The 21,915-nt window shown below is 41.9% G+C and overlaps 1 protein-coding gene across 1 annotated transcript in view; it reads right to left on the reverse strand.

The window, feature by feature from the left end:
- Positions 1-21,915, reverse strand: part of LOC104536379 (leukocyte tyrosine kinase receptor-like) — a 49,997-nt gene continuing 28,082 nt past the window's right edge. Inside the window, exons 11-26 of the mRNA XM_010178967.1 lie at positions 20,913-21,044; positions 20,186-20,342; positions 19,132-19,314; positions 18,546-18,644; positions 17,744-17,900; positions 16,895-16,995; positions 16,047-16,233; positions 15,093-15,183; positions 12,431-12,495; positions 9,764-9,893; positions 7,199-7,290; positions 4,252-4,344; positions 3,543-3,644; positions 1,973-2,107; positions 1,509-1,599; positions 1-774 (exon numbers count right to left, since the gene is read on the reverse strand). Coding sequence (XP_010177269.1) covers positions 1-774; positions 1,509-1,599; positions 1,973-2,107; positions 3,543-3,644; positions 4,252-4,344; positions 7,199-7,290; positions 9,764-9,893; positions 12,431-12,495; positions 15,093-15,183; positions 16,047-16,233; positions 16,895-16,995; positions 17,744-17,900; positions 18,546-18,644; positions 19,132-19,314; positions 20,186-20,342; positions 20,913-21,044 — 2,589 coding nt within the window. The remainder of the gene's footprint in view (positions 775-1,508; positions 1,600-1,972; positions 2,108-3,542; positions 3,645-4,251; positions 4,345-7,198; positions 7,291-9,763; positions 9,894-12,430; positions 12,496-15,092; positions 15,184-16,046; positions 16,234-16,894; positions 16,996-17,743; positions 17,901-18,545; positions 18,645-19,131; positions 19,315-20,185; positions 20,343-20,912; positions 21,045-21,915) is intronic.

A 21,915-nucleotide genomic window follows, 5' to 3' on the forward strand; every position in this document is an offset into this window, starting at 1 on the left:
TTATACTGGAGTAACACTCAGGTCATCTGACAAAGACAGACCAGAGTCCCTCTCTCTTGATGTTTTCTCTGTTTTATAAAAAGGCTTTTCATCTCTATGCAGACTGGAGCTCCTTAGCACAGCTGCTCTGACCTCTGCCAAAGCTGATGGCTGGTGGTCAGTGCTATAGCACAGGTCATCATAAGCATAATTTACATTGCCACAGGGGAAAGTCTGGAGTTTCACAAGTTCAATCCCACCGATATCCAGGTGAGGGCAGTTGCTTCGACTTGGAGATGCTGGAGATGCCCGAGAGCTAGGAGAACTGCAATTCCCATCAAAGCCCGAATCTTCCCGCTCTGGAGTTGCTTTGAGCTTGGAGCTGGGGCTGAATTGACAGATGTTCTCCAGCACCCATGATCCATAGGTTGGGTTCCAAAGATTTTTTGTTTTGTTTTTAAGTCTGTGGACTGGTGGATTGCTGAGCTCCAACTTCTGGTTCAAGGTCTGCTGGAACCACGGCCCGCTGTTGAAATCGCTGAGGCATGGCAGGCTGGGCCCCTGAGCAGTCCAGTTGCTCAGGTTCTCCACCAGTAGCTCTTGTGGACATTGTACAAGTTTGTGTCCAGTGTGGTGAGGGTCCAGTGTTTTAGGCATCGTCTGAGGTGTGAGAGAAGGGCTTACCAACAGGGGCACTATCCCACTGGAAATGTTTGGGCGCACAACTGTATTCCCCTCATCTTCTGGTGCTGGGCCACACTCCATGGGCAGCTCAGTGTTGATCACATCAGGGTCCTGAAAAGGAGGCAAGAATCTGTTAGACCCTGAGCACCTCTGGGGTGAGTGTCACATCTGCATTTTAAGAGGAATAGCTATGAGAGCGAGAAAACTCTTGGCAGGGGCTGATACCAGGTTTGGGCAATATTCCTGCATGTCATACAAAGTGCTATGTGCTATCTGGATATCACATGCTGTTAGGACTTGCAGAAATGCTCTCTCATTTATGTGCTTCCTTTGAACAGAGGCTGTGCTTTGTTGAAATCAGTGGCTAAGCTGAGGGCCACTAGTATATAATCTCTCTCTCAGGAGGTTGGATCCAGGCCTGTGGCTGTAAATGCTACCAGATGGTGAACTCACCATGCCATCTCATTTCCCCTCCTCCACTCCATACCAATTCAGCTGTAGCTTTCGAGCAATGTTAGGCAGGGTCAGAATATGAACCTTGACAGAGATTTCTTATACCTTTCCATCACAAAATGAAGTACAAAATCAACAAGCTGAGAGCTGAAAGCATCCACTTGCACAGGAACAGTATAATCTCATTTTGGTTGGGCTGAAGATGGGAGAGAGGATGGATACCAGAAAACCCAAATGAAAAGAGCAGTTGAGCCAGCAGCACCATCACAATTGGGAAAGAAATTAGATCAGTCTGTCAGAACGCTTCACTTGTTTTGGGCACTAAAGCTAATGCCTCTGGATAGCTGGCATTCCATGGATTATCTATCTACATGTATACCAAAGACCAATACCTGTGTGCAATACTTGATTCTTTCCAGGATGGTGGAGAAGTTTGGCCGATACTCTGGGCTGTGCTGCCAGCACTGTGTCATGATCCGGTACCTTAAAAAAGTGGATTAAAAAAAAAAAAAAGAAAGTATTGATCAAGAAAGATTATTAAGTAAAATGTGTTTGAGTATGAAGTCATCATGGCTCCAGAGGAACTGCACTCTGTACATGGCCCAAAGGAGGGGAGCAAAAGTGGACATGTCATTTATGCATCCTCGGATCCTGAGCCATTAGGGGACCACTACCTAAAGCAACTCCTATAGTGCTCTAGTTTGCATACAAGAAGCAGTGGCTCAAGAGATATTAACTAATACCCACCTGACACCGGTGTCAATCACCATTTCCTGACTGAAGATGTCTACTTGCCTTGGTCTAACCTGTTTGATACCCACTATGCCTTGGCTTGTAGGAGTAAGGAAATACTTACACTGGTCCTGGACAGTTTTTTGGTGGATCCATTCTTCCTCCACTGGTGACAAATTCCAGCACTTCCTGATTGGTTTTGCAAGGGTAGGGCATGTAGCCTAGAGAGAAAATTTCCCAAAGAAGCACACCAAAGGACCTGTGTCAGAAACAAGCCAACAATACCAATTAGGTTTCATTTGTGCTCCACAAACCTGGCATGAAGCTGCGCAGGTAACATCACAGCAACAACCTCTCAAAGCTGTAGGCTAACCACAGTAATGTTCAATTAGCATGGTTAGGAGTAACATTTGACATAAAAAACCCAATCAATGAAAATCTTTGTTCAAAGTCCAAAACTAGCTTTGCAGAGGTTTCAAAATATTTGAGTAACTGGAGCTGTTCTTTCTGCTGCATTCATTATTTCTAGAGCAGGAAATGCCAGAGCACCCTTTGCTGTATATGGTCAAACTGAAAAGAGCTGTTAGATCTTGCATAGAGATTCTTACCTTACTTGAGATGTCTGAGTCAATATTTGGGAAGAGGATGCTCAAGAATAAAATATAATAAGAGACATCCAGTGAAGCAGAAAGACAGCAGCATTTATTTTTTGTCATGATACGGTTGCTTTCCTTATTTGCAGGTCAGTTGGGCAGTGTCACTGAAAATCATGCATGACTTAGACCCAGGGGAGTCAAGAAGGTTCTGCCAGGACTTAAGCAGGGTCAGAATTTTAAGAGTCACTATTTGCTGCAAGAGTGGAAGAAATTTCCACTACATGCATGTTACTTTTAATAGCCTCTTACAGGAACTGTAGCACTTTCCTTCGAAGTATTTAGTACTGGCTGCTCACAGTTAGGTGCTGATAAGCAATCCCTTGTCTTCCGGCATCACCAACAACTTCAGGAAACTGGGTCACTGTGGCATTTGAGGGAATGTCTCGGTACAGTATATTGAAGAGTCTACTGTACAGGGAGAGGCGCGTTCTTAAGCAACTGGAAAGCTTCCATTCCCCAGCACCTGTGCATGAATGTGCTTCTGTTGAGGGGGTGCTTATTTTAAAGAAAGATAAAGTTACATGAGGAATCAATATATAAATATTGTTTCCTCAGCAACCAGCAAGGCCTTCTGATTAAATCTGCTGTCATTTTATATACATCAGAAAAATATTATACATGTGTAATCTTGGGTGGTACAGAGAGTCATTGACAAGATATATAAGCAGGCCTCATCACTGATAGAAACTGAGTGGCAGGGTTGAGGGAAGTGTCTGATGGGATTTGGACTTTTTAACTAAGGCTTCTCAGGAATCTAAACTGCTTTCTCTTTTCACTTCTTGATTACCTTCAGATGATACTCTACATTTATGTATAGCAATCTTTTTATTACCTCCATTTACATTAGATTTTTAAAATTCTTATTCAGAATGCTTTAGCCGTGCTTCTACTGAATGCAGAAGGAAGACTTTTGTAATATTTTTCTGAGAAATTCTGACATTTTTTAAGGTTCCTGCTAAGCAGACATTTTTTTCTTGTGCAGTACATTTCTTGACCCTTATCACCTAGTGGCAGAAGTGGTTAAAAGACATCTGTTACCAGGTATCAGTCTTAGAGGTGAAAATGCCCTCTAGAAAAGCTTCTGGTGGCATCCACTTGACAGGAAGCATGGCTCTTCCTCCCTTGCGGTAGTAACTTGCTCTGGGAAAGACAAAATGTATGGAGAATGTCACACAGTCTGAAAGGGCTCAGATTTATAAAAGATCTTATCACCACAGCAACAGTAGCTGGGGATTACATTCAGCAATGGGGTCCAAGAGTGAAAAGGGAAAACCTATCAACACAAATAATGCATTGAAGCACTATTTTATATCCTCTTCACAATAAGAATGGAAACTGAGGATGTTGTAGGTGCACAGCTGAAGACATCAGATTTGCTGTTGCTTTGCACAAGGTGCTGATGCAGCAAGTATTCTTGACATCATACACTGAAAATTACGGTTGGTATTTTTTAAATTTAAGATTATTTATGATCAACTAGCTAATACATTTGCCTATGCTTGGTTTAGTGTCCACATGTGTTTGCAGTGTTCCCTAGGGCCCAGTCTGGAATAAACACAGTTGAAGTATATTTGCTAGTAGGCATAGATGTGTTAATTTACAGTTTAACTCCAGTTAGTTAACTGGTAATCAAATTCAGACACATGATGGATGGTTCCACACTGCAGATTCCATGACATAGCTCCAACTGGTCAAAACGATACAGATTGCTGAGTTACTTATAGGACTGAAATGGCTTTTCTCTTACCTATAAATATCCCTGGCCATCCCAAAGTCACCAATCTTGGCTATTCGTCCTGCTCCAGTGCAAGTCAAGAGGCAATTCCTTGCAGCTATATCTCTTTTAAAAGAAAATACATTATTAATTCTAATTCTAAACTCTTAAGTAGCTAAAGAAACAAATAATATTGGACCCAGTCCTGCATTAGTCTGTATTAGTTGAGTCATCTTTACAGAAATTAGAAAAACCTTATTAAAAATAAGAAAGAATGCCAGCTACGTTATAATTTTTATTAACCATAATTATTAAACTGCATTTAAATTACATTTTCTACCCAGTATGTTCCAAGCATTCCCCACTCCCATCTCCATTCACTAAGGCAGAAAACAGAGTCAGTGTCAGACCAGGGACAGATGCAACGTCTTTTGCTTCAACCATTTTATGACAGATTTCTTTCTTGATTTATTTTTTCTTTAAGAGTGGCGTCTCAGCAGCATCTCCATTAGTTACAGATGTGATGGTATTGGGTAGTCTTAGTAAAGTGCTTGAAAAGTCAATATAGAAACAGATTCAGTAAACCGAGGCTTTGTTGCCTATGGATAGCTCCTGTGGAACAAGAAAAGCTACATATGGGAGCAGCCATTTGCTGGGTGCAGGTTTAGCTTGTGACAAGTGGCAGTGATGACTGCGTGGCCAAGACTGAAGGATTTGTGTTCATTTTAAATACGCATTCTGGAAAGGAACTCATTAAAAATCATAGCACTGTGGGGGTCCTGTTGACTGCCAAGAAAAATGAGCTCCTTGAAAAACTCATACGTTTCTTCCCACTGCCAGCCTTGAAAAAATCCTCAAGATTTCTAAGTCAAGCTCAGCTTTCTCTTCCATCAGCTGTGACTCCTAGATGACAAGACTTGTCCTTAGTGACAAAACCAAAACCCCACTAAACTACCGTTCCCCCCTACAATACCAGTTAACCACAGACTCACGCAGAATGTTAGGGATTGGAAGGGACCTCGAAAGCTCATCCAGTCCAACCTCCCTGCCAGAGCAGGAACACCCAGATGAGGTTACACAGGAACATGTCCAGGCAGGTTTTGAATGTCTGCAGAGAAGGAGACTCCACAACCTCTCTGGGCAGCCTGGGCCAGTGCTCCATCACTCTCACAGTTATCTGTAATGATAACCTTCACCACTTCCCTAGTAACTCTAAGTAATCCTGACATCACTAACACACACCCCAATATGGAACCTGAACAAAATTCCTTCTATATTGATTTCCTGAATTGTTGGCTAAAATGAAACAACTTCACTCCTAGGTTGCTTACACAAGAGATCTAACAGTGTAAAAACTGACCAAGAGAGGTTTTTTTAAAGTGATATGCTGCTGTTAAAAGAGTCAAGCACTATTTTCTTCCATTTCTCTCCTGAAATGAAGGTTGATCTTGAGGAGTAAGAGCTGACCTGTCCATTTGTTGACATAGATATTAGAAACTTTATGTAATGTCTTCTGGGCTCAGTGACATATGATAAGAAAAATAGGGAACATCTACCTGACAGGACAAAAAAGTAGTTTTGTAAAACACTTGTGGAGAAAATTTCAGTTGAGTTGCTATTGGACTTCTTGCAACACAAGCAAAAATTGACCCTTAACATAAATTCAATAGATCAAGGTGGGTGGAAGTTGATAATGATATTACTATCATAATAGTAATACAATACTATTACAGTAAGGATTAAAAAAAAATGCTTCAGTTTAACTCTGAAGTTTCCAAATAGAATACTGATCCTCACATATACTTATTAAGAGCTCCAAGAGACAAAACTTGTTCCATGCTCTTATTGCTTTTTTTTTCAGAACAGAAAACTCTTTTTCTTAAAACGAAAAATCCCTTTTTCAAAGGAACTTATTTATTGTTCAAATATAAAAGAGACTGAAAACTGTCTCAGATGGCCTAATCATAAAGACATAAGATATCCTATACCTCAATCTTACTACTTTTTGCTCTGATTGCTGCTTGCTACTTCTTTCCCTCAGTTTCTCCAGCCCCTATCCACTCTTGCCTACCTCTGTGCAGTGTCGTGTGTACATACACGTGCTTGTGCGTGTGGGTGAATCAGTTGCAACTCCAGCTGCACGTCGGTTTAGTTAGAGCCTGTGTGACCCCCTTGTGTGCAGGCCTCTCCTTTCCTTTACACACAAGGCTGAACTCAGCCTGGAGTTCATACTCAGGAATTCAGTTGCACGCTATGCCTGGGAACATTATGAGCTGAAAACAACTCTGAATCAGAGGCAAAGGAGTCCAATATCCAACAGGGAATTTGAAAAGGCTACCTATAATAACTTACTCATTTTCTGTAATATTTTATTCTTATTTGAAGCCTGCCATATGAGCATTTTTTGCTCTACAAAAGAGGAAAGAGAGGTGTGAACAGACAAATATGGGCTCCCCAGGACCACACAGCAGGCCAGCCGCTGAGCTGAGGGGGAAGCTCTAGAGCTGTGGTTTTTCCTACTGTTACCCCTGTTCTATCCTACTTTAGTCAGCAGCTCAAATATTATTTGCTGTCCTGTGCCGACGGGATATGAAAAACATTAGGTCGAGATAGGGAGATTAGAAAAGAGAGAAATTATACCTTATGGTCTTACAAGCTGTAGCAGAGTGACACTACCATCTAGTGGACTATAGGGCTAATCTCAAATGTGGCTACAGTGTAGGCATCTGAAAACGAGCACTTGAAAACATTTCCCCTGAATAGAAGATTCCTTTCTCCCCAGCAGTACAAGGAGCAGTGCAGAGCCCAATTCCTACTGAAAAACACAGTGAGACCAGCCTGGACGTCTAAGCATGGGCCGTATGGGTAGAGGAAATATATTTGTCCCCCCGGCGGTTAGTTCTGTCTAATCCACTGCAAATAGAAACTCCATACGCTTCATGCACCTTGAGATACATCAGAAGGGACTGTTTCTGCTCACCTGTGGATGAAGTGATTCTCTTCCAGATATTTACAGCCGCAGGCAATATCTCTAGCTATGTTCAGCAGAATTGATAGCGTGGATGGCTGATTCTGGAAAAGGAGACACAGAAAATGGTAAGGGAAGAATAGTGGAGTAGAAGAAAGTACTTCAGGCAGGGGCTAATCAGAGAGGGGCAGGAGAAAGGGAGAGACATATGCACAGGGTGGGGAAAAGGGTTAAAATGATCAGGAGCGAAAAAGAACACAAGCAGATCAAAGGAAAGAGTTAGAAAATGAATGAACTCTTATGTAACCCAAAATAATTTCAGAAGATTTCACTTCTGAGCACGGTGCATGACTGCAAGCTGGCAAGAGATTTATGGCCTGGCCTGAATAGCCTAGTAAAGGGGTGGAAGAGGACTATCCCCAACTGGTGTTGGACTTTGAGTGCATGACTGCAAGCTGGCCTGAATAGCCTAGTAAAGGGGTGGGAGAGGACTATCCCCAACTGGTGTTGGACTTTGTGAAATCAAAAGGCAAGCAGGTTTAAAAGGTGAGATGGGAGCTAAAACAACACACTCACTTTTAAAGAGTTAATAAACTATCAACAGCAATTGGCACATAAACTCAGAGAGGGAGCAAAGATGCACGAGTGCACATCCCTGCACCAGCAGTCAACATTCATCAGCTTATCCATTCTTGTGGAAGGACAGATTACCCTCAGGAGCAGTATGTGAAAAAGGGTGCTTCTCCACAGGAATCCGGGACTGGCACTAGCCCTTCCCCAGCTGCACTTCCCTACCTAAGAACTGTTAAAAAGTCTTTCTCCAGGAGCCCTGTATTATTTTCATCCTGTCAATTACTTCCCCATAGGGAAATTTCCTTGGTGTTTCTTCAGGAACTTCTGTATTGCTCTCAGGAAGGGTGTGGAGACATTTCTACACTGCTGATCAAAAGCCCAAGAGACATCAAATAAACTGTTATTTTTTTGGTTTTGCTTTTGTTTCTGGATGCTGTTAACACTGTCACTTCTCATGCTCAAACCACATAACATACACTGCAGCCATTGAGTGCTATTTTTATTGGCTAGGCAAATTATTGTACAAAGCTTTTGGACATCTGCCCGGGAGAATTATTATCGTTATGAAGTAGGCATATCTGAAGAAGAAATGAAGAGCAAGGAGGAGAAATAGAACCACAGACTTCCAGACCTTATCTCTGATCTGGGATCCCTCTGTCAGAAGACTGTGATGGACACGCATTTTCTCTGCAACCAGGGAAACTTGTCATGAAATACATTCATGATGGGGCTGGTTCTGTTTCCAGAAACGGTGTACAGGGACACTTTTTGAGTACTAAGGAGACTTCAGCTTTTGAATTTGCTATCTGCTAGCACACCAGCTAACATAGCAGCAGGTTTGTTTTCACATGATATTTAAAAAATAACTGTTCTTTACATTACAACTAAGTATTGAAATGGGAGTATTTATTATTCTCTGCTGCCCACAGACTTCATCTACTCACAGAAATTGTACCACTTTCACTATAAATGCCAAAAATAAAGCTATACAAACTCCATCTGGATGCTGTTATACCACTGTAAGTGGTATTTAATTAGTATATTTACTCCTGTATGAGGAAGAGATTAAGCTTGATCTTTCAGCAACATTGTAATACCAGCATAGGAGTATATGCATATGAAGCCACATTGTCATAACTATTTGTGGTGTGTGTGTGTGGAGGAGAAGCTGTGCAACTGCACCATGTGGTGCAGGAATAGAGGAGGCACCAGTCAGTCTCTTCCTGGCCCTGTAGGCAGCCAATACAACCAGAATTAATGTAGAATCAGGCCTAACTCTTGTTTTTAAGTCTCCACTCAAGAAGAGCTATATCCTTATTTAACAGAGGTGCCCAGAATCACACTGCTAAGAAGTAAAACACTTATCTGGAATCAGCTATTCATTGTAAGAACATTGAAACGAATTAATTCCAAATATTCACTGTACTTGGTTGGCATCAATATAGTATTAGAAAACAGAGATAATTTGCAAAAACCCTCATGACAGCTTTTTATAAAAGTGTTCTTCTTTACTTAAACAAAACTATTTTACTTGATAATTTCATTTGCATTAATTTAAATCCTGTTACAGTGCTACATGCAGGCTCAGCTCTTCATCTAGCATAAATTTGTGCATCTCCAAATGGTGCTGATGCACACCTGCTGAGGACCTGGTGCTGCAAATTCCCATTACTGCCTATCAGTGTTATAACTTCAGCTCCTCATACACCATCACAGTGCACAGAAAACAAGGTGTATGTTGAGGAAATAAAGCCCCTTAATTTGTAGCCCAGTTGACAGAGAACTCCCTCCTAAGTTACTGCTAGACTGGAGTTTTGGCACTGCATTTTCTCTCATGGACATTGGCTTATATCAAGAGAAGGGACATATGTATCCAGAAGCTTGTAGGAGCTGGGAAACACACACAGAGCCCTGCTAGGCTTCGATGCCTTTATCCAGTTCATAAAAATAATAAAAACAGTCATACTAAAATAAACCACAAGCCTAGTGGGGAAGTTATCTCACCATCCTGGGTCGATTCTGCCGAAGAAAGCTCTTCATATCTCCTCCAGCCATGAGCTCAAGCAGAATGAAGCGAGGCAGTGTCTGTAGGCTAACACCGATGCACTGCACAATATTTTGGTGATTGAACTTACTGAAAGCCAAGATCACAGCAACATGGAAGAGAAAGACAGCATTAGTACCTAGCCAATATCCATCACACTCACTGTGCCTTGAGCTCTGACAATCTGGATTGAAGCAAATCCCAATGTGGTATAAGTTACCAAACAAATTCCTACTTCAGTCATATCAAAATGCCTCTCCAATTATTGCAGGGTTAAGCCTGGCTTTGCCCATAAAAAGGTTTCAACAGAAGGTATGAAAAGCTGAAAGTAAAGCAGAGTCTTACGTCTGTGAAGAGAGAACTTAATGGACTGAAAGAAGGGGGTGATGTGAGAGGGAAAATAAAACTAAGCACTTCAAATATGCAAAAATTAGTAGCATTTGTGAAAAAAAAATCCTGACCAGTAGAGATTTTAATTCAACATTGGTTATTTCAAATATTCTTCTGTCTAGTTTGGTGGATTCAGTTCAGTATCCAGTCTACCAAGGAGGGAGTCAGCTAATACCTACTGCAGCAGCTGCTTATGTGATATGATTACTGCTTCTTGCAAAAGAAAGCTGAGATTGTCAAGAAGCTCAATAACACTCAGTCATTAGAAAGCAGCATCTGCTCTTGGATCGTGATTACCTGGTTAATACAGGAACTAAAAATGGAAAGGAAGTTGAGGAAGAGAGAGAGTCATGTGCTACTAAGTGAATCAAAGCACTCTGTAATCGATTGAAATTGCTCTTTAAAAAAACACGCATCAGTGTTACCTCCTGTTCAGCTGCCAAAGTTCTTGCAGGCTAGGAACTGGCACTATGTCATGAGAATCATGCTTTAATAACAGAAAAACAGCATCGAGGTATGAGCTGGGCCAGACAATGAGACGAATTTCATGTTGCACAAATTAAAAATGCATAAATTCTGATCACTTACAATTAACATTGGATTGGACTATTATTTTAAAGTCACCCTTGACTACGCTATTGTTTAAAGGTTATGGATTCGGGTTAATAAAGCAAATTCCAAAATCGAAATACTTAAAGTAGAGATGGTAATAGGAATGGCTGTCTTATATTTTCTGGGCAGGTTTTATAGATCTTGTAGTTCATATCAGAAGGTCATGCAGATGAGACCTCATAAAGGTTCTGTCTAGCTCACAAAGACATCAAAAGCCAGAACACTTCTAAGAGAAATGGCCACACTAGGAGAAGAGCTGTGTTCCACCTGTGCAAGCTACACACATAGAGCCATATTCACTAACTTATCCCTACAGAGATTTCAGTGTCTTACTGGCTGTTTTTGTGCAAAGAAAGGGTAAAAAGCCCAGGACCTTCACTGCAAAAAGCTCTTACTTAGAGCAAACTGTTTTACAGATAGGAAAAGCAAAAAGGATGCACGTACACTTACTGACTGAAGGCCACAACGGGAAAAGCATTTCACGCTTTCTCCTTCTTCAGCTGACAAGCCTGCTCTTATAAAGACTCTTCCTTTTATTTGCAAGAGATAACAGTTTTAGCTCTAGCATCCAAGCCTAAAAACACACTTCCCTGGCACACAGCCTGTGTTGTACCACCTTGGCGCTGGTCCTGCAGAGGCTGAACGTCCAAGTCACTGCATAGGTGGCTCTAATCTCTAATCTTTAGCTTTCCTATTGCTTTCCATTTCATCATTGAAAATTTGTTTTAACAAGGGACATGATTTATACTTAGTAAAAGGGCAGTGGGAATCTTTGAAAAGGAGAACATTTCAAATGCAGGACATGTTTGTACAAAAATGTGCCTTTTTACTCCTCTGAACATGGTCAGCAGAACCAACCAGCAGAAATTTTTGCTGAGATGTTGTACTGGTTTTGGGTGGAATAGAAATACTTTTCTCCACAGTAGATCATACATGGTGCTATGTTTTGGATTTGTGATCAAACCAGTGTTGATAACACATTGATAGTTCAGCTATTGCTGAGCAGTGTTTATACAGTGTTAAGGCTTTTCACATTCCCCCACCAGCAAGTTGATAAGGGTGCACAAGAAGTTGGGAGGGGACACAGCCGGGACAGTTGACCCCAACCAGTCAAAGGGATTTCCCACACCATATGACATCGTGCTCAGCAATAAGAGCTGGAGGAAGGAGGAGGAAAGGGGGTCATTTGGAGTTTGACATTTGTCTTCCCAAGTAACTGTTAGGCATGACAATGCCCTGCTTTCCTTGAAATGGCTAAACATCTGTCTGCCAGTGGGAAGTAGTGAATGAATTCTCCACGTTACTTGCACACACAGCTTTTGCTTTACCTATTACACTGTCTTTATCTCAACTCACCAGTTTTCTTACTCTCGACCTTCTGATTCTCTTCCCCATCCCACTGCTGTGTGGAGCTGAGCTGCCTACTGGCATTAAACCACAACAGATGTGCAACAAGAGCCTCAGTTACTTTGACATGAGCAAGCAGCTGAAACCAGTAACTCATATGCTACTAAAATGCCATCTGGTTGCTTTCTGAACCCAAGCAAATGGTTTAATAATTCTTATTACCTTCATTACTCATTTCCCCCTCAGCCCACCATCAGTATCAAAACCTTAAACTATACCTGATAATCAGTGCTTCCATCAGGAAATCCATCTCGTCCTGCTCAGAGCAGACTTCTGGTAGGGTCTGTTCAGAGGGAAAGACAGTGAGGACGATCCCACCAAAGAATTGAGAACATTTGGGTGACCACCAAAGGAATAAGAAAAAAAAATAAAAAAAGGAATGAGCACGTAACATGTGAATGACTTTGGGAATCTACAAGTAAAATAAAAAAGGAATGAGCATGTAACATGTGAATGACTTTGGGAATCTACAAGGAGAGTCTTGTCTTCTCAGTGTCCAATTTATTGGACTGCATGTGACCCATTTAGTAGGTAAACAGGAAACTGGTGACCTACATGGATATTTGTTGTGTGCACTTAACTATATGCAGTGTTCTGGAGCAAAACAACTTCAGGTATACACCAAGAAAGGCAGTAGCTGGGAAATTACAGATGTAGTAAGCACTTCAAAATGACAGATGTTAATTTATTCTCCTTTTTTATATGTCCACATTGCAGCACATGCTTCCATGTCATATGAAACATACAGCCACGTGATTTAAATAACTGTGTCACGTGGGTCTTATAGCGTTCTCTCCTGCCAGCAGATTTGGACAACATCTGCCACTGAGAGCACAGGCAGCAGTGGAAGCAGCGCCTGCTACTGAGCCCACTGTTTTGACATTATGGGATGGTTTGGCCACAGCTGTGTATAGTGCCTGCTGCCAAACTGCACACAGAGAAGTGGGATGTTTACTGCTCAGTGTGGTGAGGATAGCATGGAAACAGTTCTTGCCATCAGCAGTGTGGGCTGCAGAAAACAGGGTTGCATTTTGCTATCTCAGATAAGTGATTGCTTCACACTGAACAGTGCAGATGATCTCTTAAATTGGTGAAATACCCACAAACAATATGTGGAGTACATTGCAAATATATTTTTTAATTTATTCCTGGTCTGCACCTGCTTCTTCTGCAAAGTCAGATCAGGACTAGTACGCTGCATCATGGAGTAAGGCAAGCACAGCCACAGCTTGGGACCCATGGACACTCTTCCAGTTTCCAGTCAATACCCACAGACAATATGTGGAATACATTGCAAATATATTTTTTAATTTATTCCCAGTCTGCACCTGCAGACTTCTGCAAAGTCAGATCAGGACTAGTATGCTGCATCATGGAGTAAGGCAAGCACAGCCACAGCTTGGGACCCATGGACACTCTTCCAGTTTCCAGTCAGGGAAAAGAGCATTTGAATGATGTTCAGGGTGTTCACTTTATAGGGAACTGAGTTAACAAGTGGGCAGGCGGGCAGACAATCAGCCATCATTGCTGAGACTTGCAAAACTGGTGACATCCTCACTGGATAATCACAACTGAACAACAGGCCCATCTACTTCTGTTTGTCACTGTGCTGCGATGCTTCCTCCCGTCTGGGCTGTGAAACTGGGTCGAGCTGTTACAACTGCTTGCTAGGGTCTGTTCTGGCTTTTCATGCACATTCGTTCAGTGGCACAGGAAAGCTCATAACAAAATGTCATAATGCATGAGCCTTTCACCTTTTTAAAAAAAATTTTAAAGAAGGTTCTGAAAGACAGGACAAATAAGTGTAGAACTTCTTTTTATTAATGAAGTCTGCGTGTTGGGCTGAACTCATAGAAGTAGATTTGGTTCTCTGAGACACAAGCTTATAAAAGAACAAAAGCAGGCTATGAGCACACTTAACTTCAGGGCTGAGTAACTGACAAATCCTGAGGCAACAGCAGTAATTTCACAAAAAAAATCAGCCTGTTACCTCTTGCCATTAATGACATGGAAATTAGCACGATATCACAATATATCTCCACAGCAGCATATTTAACACTATGCAATACTAAGAGACTACCTGAAAGTTTCACATGTCATAGACAAACACTACTCTCATTATAACAGAAATATAACTGAGAAACAATACAAGTTTTTAAATACAGTAATGTCGTGGGAAAAACTTAGGAGAAAACACTCAAAACAACTGAAATGCAGAACTAATAATATATAAGCGCTACTGTAAGTGTTTACTGTTTGCTGTCACATAAATGCTTCATATTAATATTTGCCAGGACTTTCTTTTCTTTGTACAAGATTTAGAAATCCCCTTCCAGTCTGCAATGCCCCCAAAATGTCTGTTTGTTGCTATTTTTTCCCCTTAAGTTTCTTTTTTTTCTTGGCTACTCAGATCTATAAATCATTGTGGCAGATTCACTGTTGGAGTGAACTGATGGTTCTGTGTTGCTTTCAAGGGAGCTATATTTATTTATGTTGATAGTGAACTTGTTATTTTATTTCGACTAATCATATTATGCAGTCTTCAGGTGACTAATTCACACAACTTTCCATCTGAGGACACTGATTCTACACCTCCAGAGCAACGTGAATAGAGCTTACCAAACAGATGGCCCTTTTTAGATCCTCCTAGTTAGATCACAACTTACAGCCATTAGGCATGCGGAAAACTAGACAGATGCTCTACTTTCAACTTGCTGCTAGTGCCATACAGCTTAAAAATCAAAGTTTAGTAAACCTGTATCACACACATGCACATGTCATTATGCATGTGATGAACATGAATCTCCAACTGGAAGAGTAATAAGATAATATGGCTCTTATGGGTAATTATTGTTGTATAAGAAATTTTTGGGTACTGACCTTGATAGCCACTTGAAGAGGGTTGGGATCTCCTGCAATGCCTACCACAGTTCCCTCATAAACCTCACCAAATGCACCATGTCCTAGTGCCCTGGAAGAAAAAAAACAAACCAGAAAACAGATGTTACTATGCCTCTGGTTCCAGCACCAGCTGAGCTCTTTTGATCATCCAGTTCAAGACTAGGAATAGAACCTGCTGTAAGAGACTGAATCAACAACAGAGTTTTGTTTTCAACTCAAAGCTTCTGAAAATAACTTCTCAGTATTTTCTGTCACTGTCACTAAAGCAGGGAGGCTGGATCCTTAATGGTTCTGAACAAAGAATGCAGCCTGCTTAATCCTATGGCCCTATCACCAACTATGGCAATAGCAAGGCAAGAAAGAACTGGAAAACAAAATAAGGTAGCTGCAAGCTGATGTCTTCAGAAGATGGTGCAAGACAGCACATAAGAATGATCAAGCTTTTCCTTCTGAAGTTTATACAACTTTGATCAATATCTTCTGGATGGTTTGGAGCTGAAGAGCAATGTAGCATGTAGTTCCTTGTGACAGGAAATTTCCTTATGATAGGAGATGCTGAAAAAGAAATATTGCTATAGATATGGAAGGGAGTCACTACCAGGTGGCGAGTGTAATCCAGGACATTGCATAAAAAAAACAAGAGGTGAAATACCCCATGCTCTGTGTGGGAACATGAACAGGAGACTCATAAACTTACACTTCTGCTTGAGAACTTTATGGAATCAAAATATCTTTGAAAACATAGTGTCACATCTGTTGTATTTTGGCCGGCTTGGACTAGGCACTTTCCCCTTAGTCAGACAGCTGGCCCTCATTTTCTTGTCCTGGATGCTTGAGGATGAGTAAAACAAGCATGTGAGCCCTACCTCTGCCTTTGCTTCAGGCTGCCTTTCCTCTCCTGTGCCAGAGAGAAACCTCTACAGCAAGTCTTACCGAAGCAGAGAGATGTTCTTCCGTGGGATCTCCTTCAGCTCGCTCAAAGTGGCGGCCTTCCCTGCGAAGCAGTAATTCGGGTTGTAATCTGTCATGATGGCTGATGTGCGGATTTTGCTCAGTTTATATTCTGGGCTCTGCAGTCGTGCTCTGGCTCCTTCCAGCTGCTGCTTCTTAAGGTGATAAACTGGGGGTGGGGAAACAAATAAAAATGCACAAACAAGATCAACACCTGGAGAGAAGACAACGCTGACCTTACAGAACAGAAAGAAACTAACTCTGTAATTATAGACGCTCAAGAAGCATCTTTAGCTCACCATGCTCCATGCTTTCTAGTCTCCACACTCTGTAGTGATATAATAGTGGATATGCAAACAATCTTATTCCTGCAGAGTCCTAATCACCTGTGAGCACCTTCTGTTTTCTCTGCTGCTTTGTACATCAGCTGAGGAAAGGCTGCTCCACAAGACACTTTGCTGACATCAAGTCTCTGAAAGCATACCATCTCCCTGAATTAACTATATGTTTAATTACAGACTGCGACTTCAGCCTATATAGCAGTGGCTGCTAAAGAAATGCCTGCTTAAAAGGGCTTTCCAAGCTCTTTTCTCTGCAGCAAATACCAAAACAGAGCAGTTTTTGCCCTCTGGAATTATGCTTGTGCCTAACTGTGGGGTGGTGATGTTTCCTATGTCTTCTTTCTCCCTGTCCCTCTCATCCATCTGGGAGACCACAATACTCTGGCACCAAGTATTAGAAGTAGTAGCATGTGGTTGGATGTTCTCCTTTTGTCTAATTTAACTGGGAAAAGCCAAGTCAAAGGGTGCTAAGAAGTAAGTGTTTCTTACTGATGGATAGACTGCCACAAGTGAGGATCATTCCAAGCACCACAATCACAGCCACCACAGCTAGGAGGAGTGGGAGAGGAAGGTGTCCCTCTGCGATATGACTCTGGGGAACTGGAAAAAAGGAAAAATAACGATGTATTAATCAGAAAACAATCAGAGGTGGCATAAAGCATCTCTCTCAAGGTTGCTTCTATTACAGAAACAATACAGAGACCATGGCCAGATTATCTTATAAAAATTACAGCAAACATGTCTACAGCCCTGGAGGTGGAAAAAATATCTAAATAACTTTTAAAACATTGTGAAGATACAAGTCTAAAACCCCATATTTCTTATCCATTCTTCAATTTTTTATTAATGAGTAACACCACTGCTCCCAGGCTGAAACTCTACAGTCTTGATGCTTGCTTTGGAGTTGCAAGAGACTGTGTCAGAAAATAACAGTGAATACCAGGCATCAGCTGAACAGGCACAGTGGGAAACTGCTGTAGAGGAAAGTAATTTGTGGCTTAAATAACTCAGCAGAAGGTGGTATGTTATACCAGAGAGGTATTTACGCTTAAATATCTGATACATTGTGCCCATTCAGGAAATTTACACTGTGTCCCTTTACAGAAATTTTACCTTCTACCTAATCTAAACTTGGATTTTGGAGATGTTGATAGAGGTGCAGCTCAGCGTGTAAGGCAAGGATATCAGGAATTTTCAGTGATATGTTTGACTGACATTTCTCATAACATCTCGTTCACTGGAGTCACCAGCTGTAATCTGGGGATCTGACCATCAGAAAAAGCTAGGAGGAAAGCCAATACAAGAAATACAGACATTATCTATATAAAACTCCACAACTTACCAGTGCAGGTGACGTTGTCGTTGGCTAGCACAGACCCTATTTCACATTGGCAGACTGGCAGGTTGGTGTCAGGGTCCCTCTTACAGTTGTCTGAGTGGCAGTGGCTGCAGTTAAGATAGACCTGAACCTCCACCTCACCGTGACTCTCCATGGCTGAATGAGGAACCAGACACAACAGGAAGGTTTAGTTTAGCTTTACCCATCTTGTTCCAGTAAGGAAAAAAATAGGAGCAGGCACCTACATCTTCTCTCCTCTGCAGTAGAGCAGATAGTCCAATACAGCATGAACACTTCAGAAACCTTAGAGGGGACAGGAGGGAAGAAGGGATTGGATCCCTCAAGTAGAGACGGCTTGAAATGCATTGACCTGGAAATGTCTGGGATTGAGGATGTGTAGAAAACTTGATGACAGGTCTGTCCTGGCTTAGAGGTTGAGAGGAAAAAGATCCCAGAGCACTACAGATGTATTTAAAGAAATGACCACAGCTAATGATCTGTTCTGCAGAGTGAAATATCACAGAATCACAGAACGTTAGGGATTGGAAGGGACCTCAAAAGATCATCTAGTCCAATCCCCCTGCCGGAGCAGGAACACCTGCCTGAATATGCCTGAATGAAATGCATAAAAAGCAAAGAGAGGAGGAGAGGGAGCAGGAAAGAGGAAAGAGGAAGGAAAAAGGAGGAGGAAAAGAACTAATAATAGGAGGAAGGAAAAAGGAGGAGGAAAAGAACTAAGAGGAATAAGAATAACATCGTACCTGCCAGGGGATGCAAGAAGATCTCTCCAGTACATTTTACCTGCCAGGGGATGCAAGAAGATCTCTCCAATGGGGTTCACAAAAGAGATGCCATCCTGCCCACCAGCTGTGATATCATCATTATCAGAGGCATGCCCCCCTGGGGAAAGAAGAGTGTGGCTCACTGATCAGTGCTGCATGCTGCTGAAAATGTGATGCCTCTGAAGTGCTGCATTCGTTCCCAGCTCTTATCACCTGGGGTCACTCTGCAACCTTCCAGTGATATTAATACATATCATATTCTTGACTCAACCAGTACCAAGGTTAGTGAAGTGACTTATTCCAATGTAGGTTTCTCAGTTCAGCAAAGTAAAAACGTATTTTCCTGGGTAACCTGGGATGAAAGAAGGGGTGTTTCAGCACACCTTTCAAATACTAAACCACTCAGGAACACTTCTATAGCTTTGATTTCCCCAATTAAAGAGAAATGGCGAAGAGTGGGGCAGGTTTCACACTGTTCATCTTGAAGTATCTGTAAATCACCTTCTGCAGTAGTGTACCTCTGCACTGAGAGCTCCAGCCCTTAACTGCAGGGACTCTGAAGTGCACAAAATTAGACAGTATGGCTGTTCCTCCACCAGACCTACCTCTGTAGCCTCCACCTCCTCCACCAGAAGAACAAGCTCCTCCTCCTCCACCAAAGCCACCAGAGGTGGCCCACTGGAGCTTGGTTAGTGCTTGCGGACAAGCTTGACCCCCTTCTCCACCTTCCAGAAGGGACTTCCCAGCCTGAGGAAGCAGAGTCTCATCTTGCCAGCCACCACCTCCACCTTCACAATCAGAAAGTGAGAGAACAAAACAACAATAGGTGAGGGAAGCACAGGAAGAGCAAAGTAGGAGAGATACTGAAGAGAGTCAAAGATTGGCCCTTATCAATTTCTTAAGGGCCTGCATTCCAGTTGACTCCTTTAAGGATAAAAGAACATACAGATAAGGTCCTTGTTGCCATGGATAATAACAGTGGGAACCTAATGCACAGTCTGGTACGTGCTGCATAACCAGCACCTCAGCACCAATTTCTAGTGGCATTAGAGACACAAGGAGCTGACCACTGTCCTTTGGGATAACTTGTTGGGGCTTTCAGCCATGTGAGATGCTGAACACCGCAGAGAAATAAAAAAATATACTGGATTTCCTCATCTCCCTCTAGTGGCCCCTTTATAAGGCTATTACAGCAGGAGATGGAGAACCACTGGACTTTGTAATCTCTTAGGAACAGATTCTAGGCACAGCTGTTATAAGATTATAAATAAGCTTCCATTTCTTGTATAATTCTCACAATATAGTTCTTGTTGTTAGGGTTTCAGCAGAGTAACAAGGAAAAAGTCTTCTCTTCAAAGGCCATTGCTACAGTGTGGAAAACTGGGCTCCATCCCCCAGATACCATTTTCACTGAGTCATTTCAAAGACGAGAGGAGCCCTCCTGTGGAATAGTTTCTACTGGAGCACTCATCACCCATCCTGTGCATTCTCTTTCTATCTGGTTACACACCATATAAGAAGACATCCTTTATAGACTAGCTACTGTCACAGAAAAACTTTGGAAGACCAAAGAGAAGCCCCTCATTTAATGCTTACAGGACAGGAAAACTTGTGTATTCAGCCGTCTGATTCAGACCCTGTGTGGTTTTAGTGTCTCACCTGCTGCCCCAGTTCTCCCACTGACTCCAGGCACTGCAGTGCTGTTCTCAAATTGTTCCAGGGGTAGGTCATCCAGGGAGCTGTCCTGAGCCTTCAGGTAGGCTTTTCCTCCTCCTCCTGCTGCGATGAGCAAAGGTTCGAAAATCCCATCCTTCTGCTGGAAAACCCCCCATCAAACATCAGAAAAACTTCACAACCCTTGGATATGTGAACTCACATAAACTCATCAAAAAGCATGAAAGCATCCCAAAGAAGACTGGCCTGAGGCCGAGCAATGCTACTGATTGTTTCCTAACTGCACTACAAAAAAGTTTTACCATGTTTCTGTGTACAAAAATAACTGTTTAACCAAACACTGGGGGGTTTTGACTTTTTTTTTTTTGGTAGGACTGTTGCCAGTATTAATGTGTGATCCTGGTGTGATTCCCTGAGCTGTCGAGAACTGAGGAACCAGTTCAGCTAGCTTAATGACAATAACAAGTATAATCAAGGATATGAAATGAGATAAAGAATCTAAATTTTAAAAAGGCAAAAAGACAGACAGAAGGATGGGGGCAGGGGAGAGAGAGCGCATGAAAAAGAGAGCGAAAGAGCAGAAGAGAGACACAGATATTCCTTTCCCATCACCTTTTTTTAAGAACCGAGTATCATATGCCATGACTGACAGTGCAAGCTAGTTGCTCTGCTGGACACTGCTCAGAAAGGATGCAAAAAAGGAAATACTTACTCTAAAGATGTAGGTTGCTCCTCCCCCACCCCCACCTCCTCCAGCCCAGTCCTTCAGGTCCCGTTTTTTTTTGTAATCTTCTTCAATGAGAGATGACTCCCCTAAGCAGATCTTCTGGGTTTCAGGATTGCCCTGAAAGGAGACAAGAGACGCACTCATATATCAGCAAAGCCCAACTCTTGAGAGCTGTCTGTATATCTCAGTATAATATTGTTTGTGAAGTACACCAGGCATATATAAATCAGTACATGTATTTTTGTGGAAAGCAAACTCTTCTACAAGGTCCAGCAGCTGAGAGATTGATCTGTCTGTTACCTCTGATTTGCAAATTCACATTACACATGCAAGTGAAAATACAAATGCTCACAGAAAAAGAAAAAAGCAATACAGCAATAACTCATCATTGTATTACATAATTAATATTTTGCATAGATAGAACTTATATCCAAGAACATTAAGATGTGTTTGAATTGTGGATTAATTCTCAGAACTTCCTTACTGCAGTATTTATTAGGTGTTTCTCAAAGTTGTCATAACACACAAAGCAGACAGCGCTCATCTGCACATACTTAGGAGTGAATCACTGATACGTCTTGGAACAGAAATCTGGGGTCCCAGCTTCCTATTCCAGCTAAATACTAGAGGACACTGAAAAGGCTGAGAAAGTAAAGATTGTTTGGCCATCATAAATCTTTGTGTGTGTGTGACACCGGATTCCAGGAGTTCTAATGACTTTGTAAATCTGCCCAGCTTCATGACGGATGGTGAAGTCCCAATGATTTCAGAAACTGCTATGTTGTCTCAGTGCAGGTGAACTCCCTACTTGTGTTTTGCTGCCTGTGTCCTCTTATTCAAAGACGAGGACAAAAGACGACAAGGTAGCTGAGGACCAGGGAAAAGCAACCAGGTTACATCTACAGAGAGAGAATGAAACTTGGAGCTGAAGAACTTCTTCAGAGAAAGGAAAACAAACACATTAGTTACCCAACATACAGATTCAGCA

This window comes from Mesitornis unicolor, unplaced genomic scaffold (genome assembly GCF_000695765.1).
Source record: "Mesitornis unicolor isolate BGI_N332 unplaced genomic scaffold, ASM69576v1 scaffold172, whole genome shotgun sequence".
Classification (NCBI taxonomy): Eukaryota; Metazoa; Chordata; class Aves; order Mesitornithiformes; family Mesitornithidae; genus Mesitornis; species Mesitornis unicolor.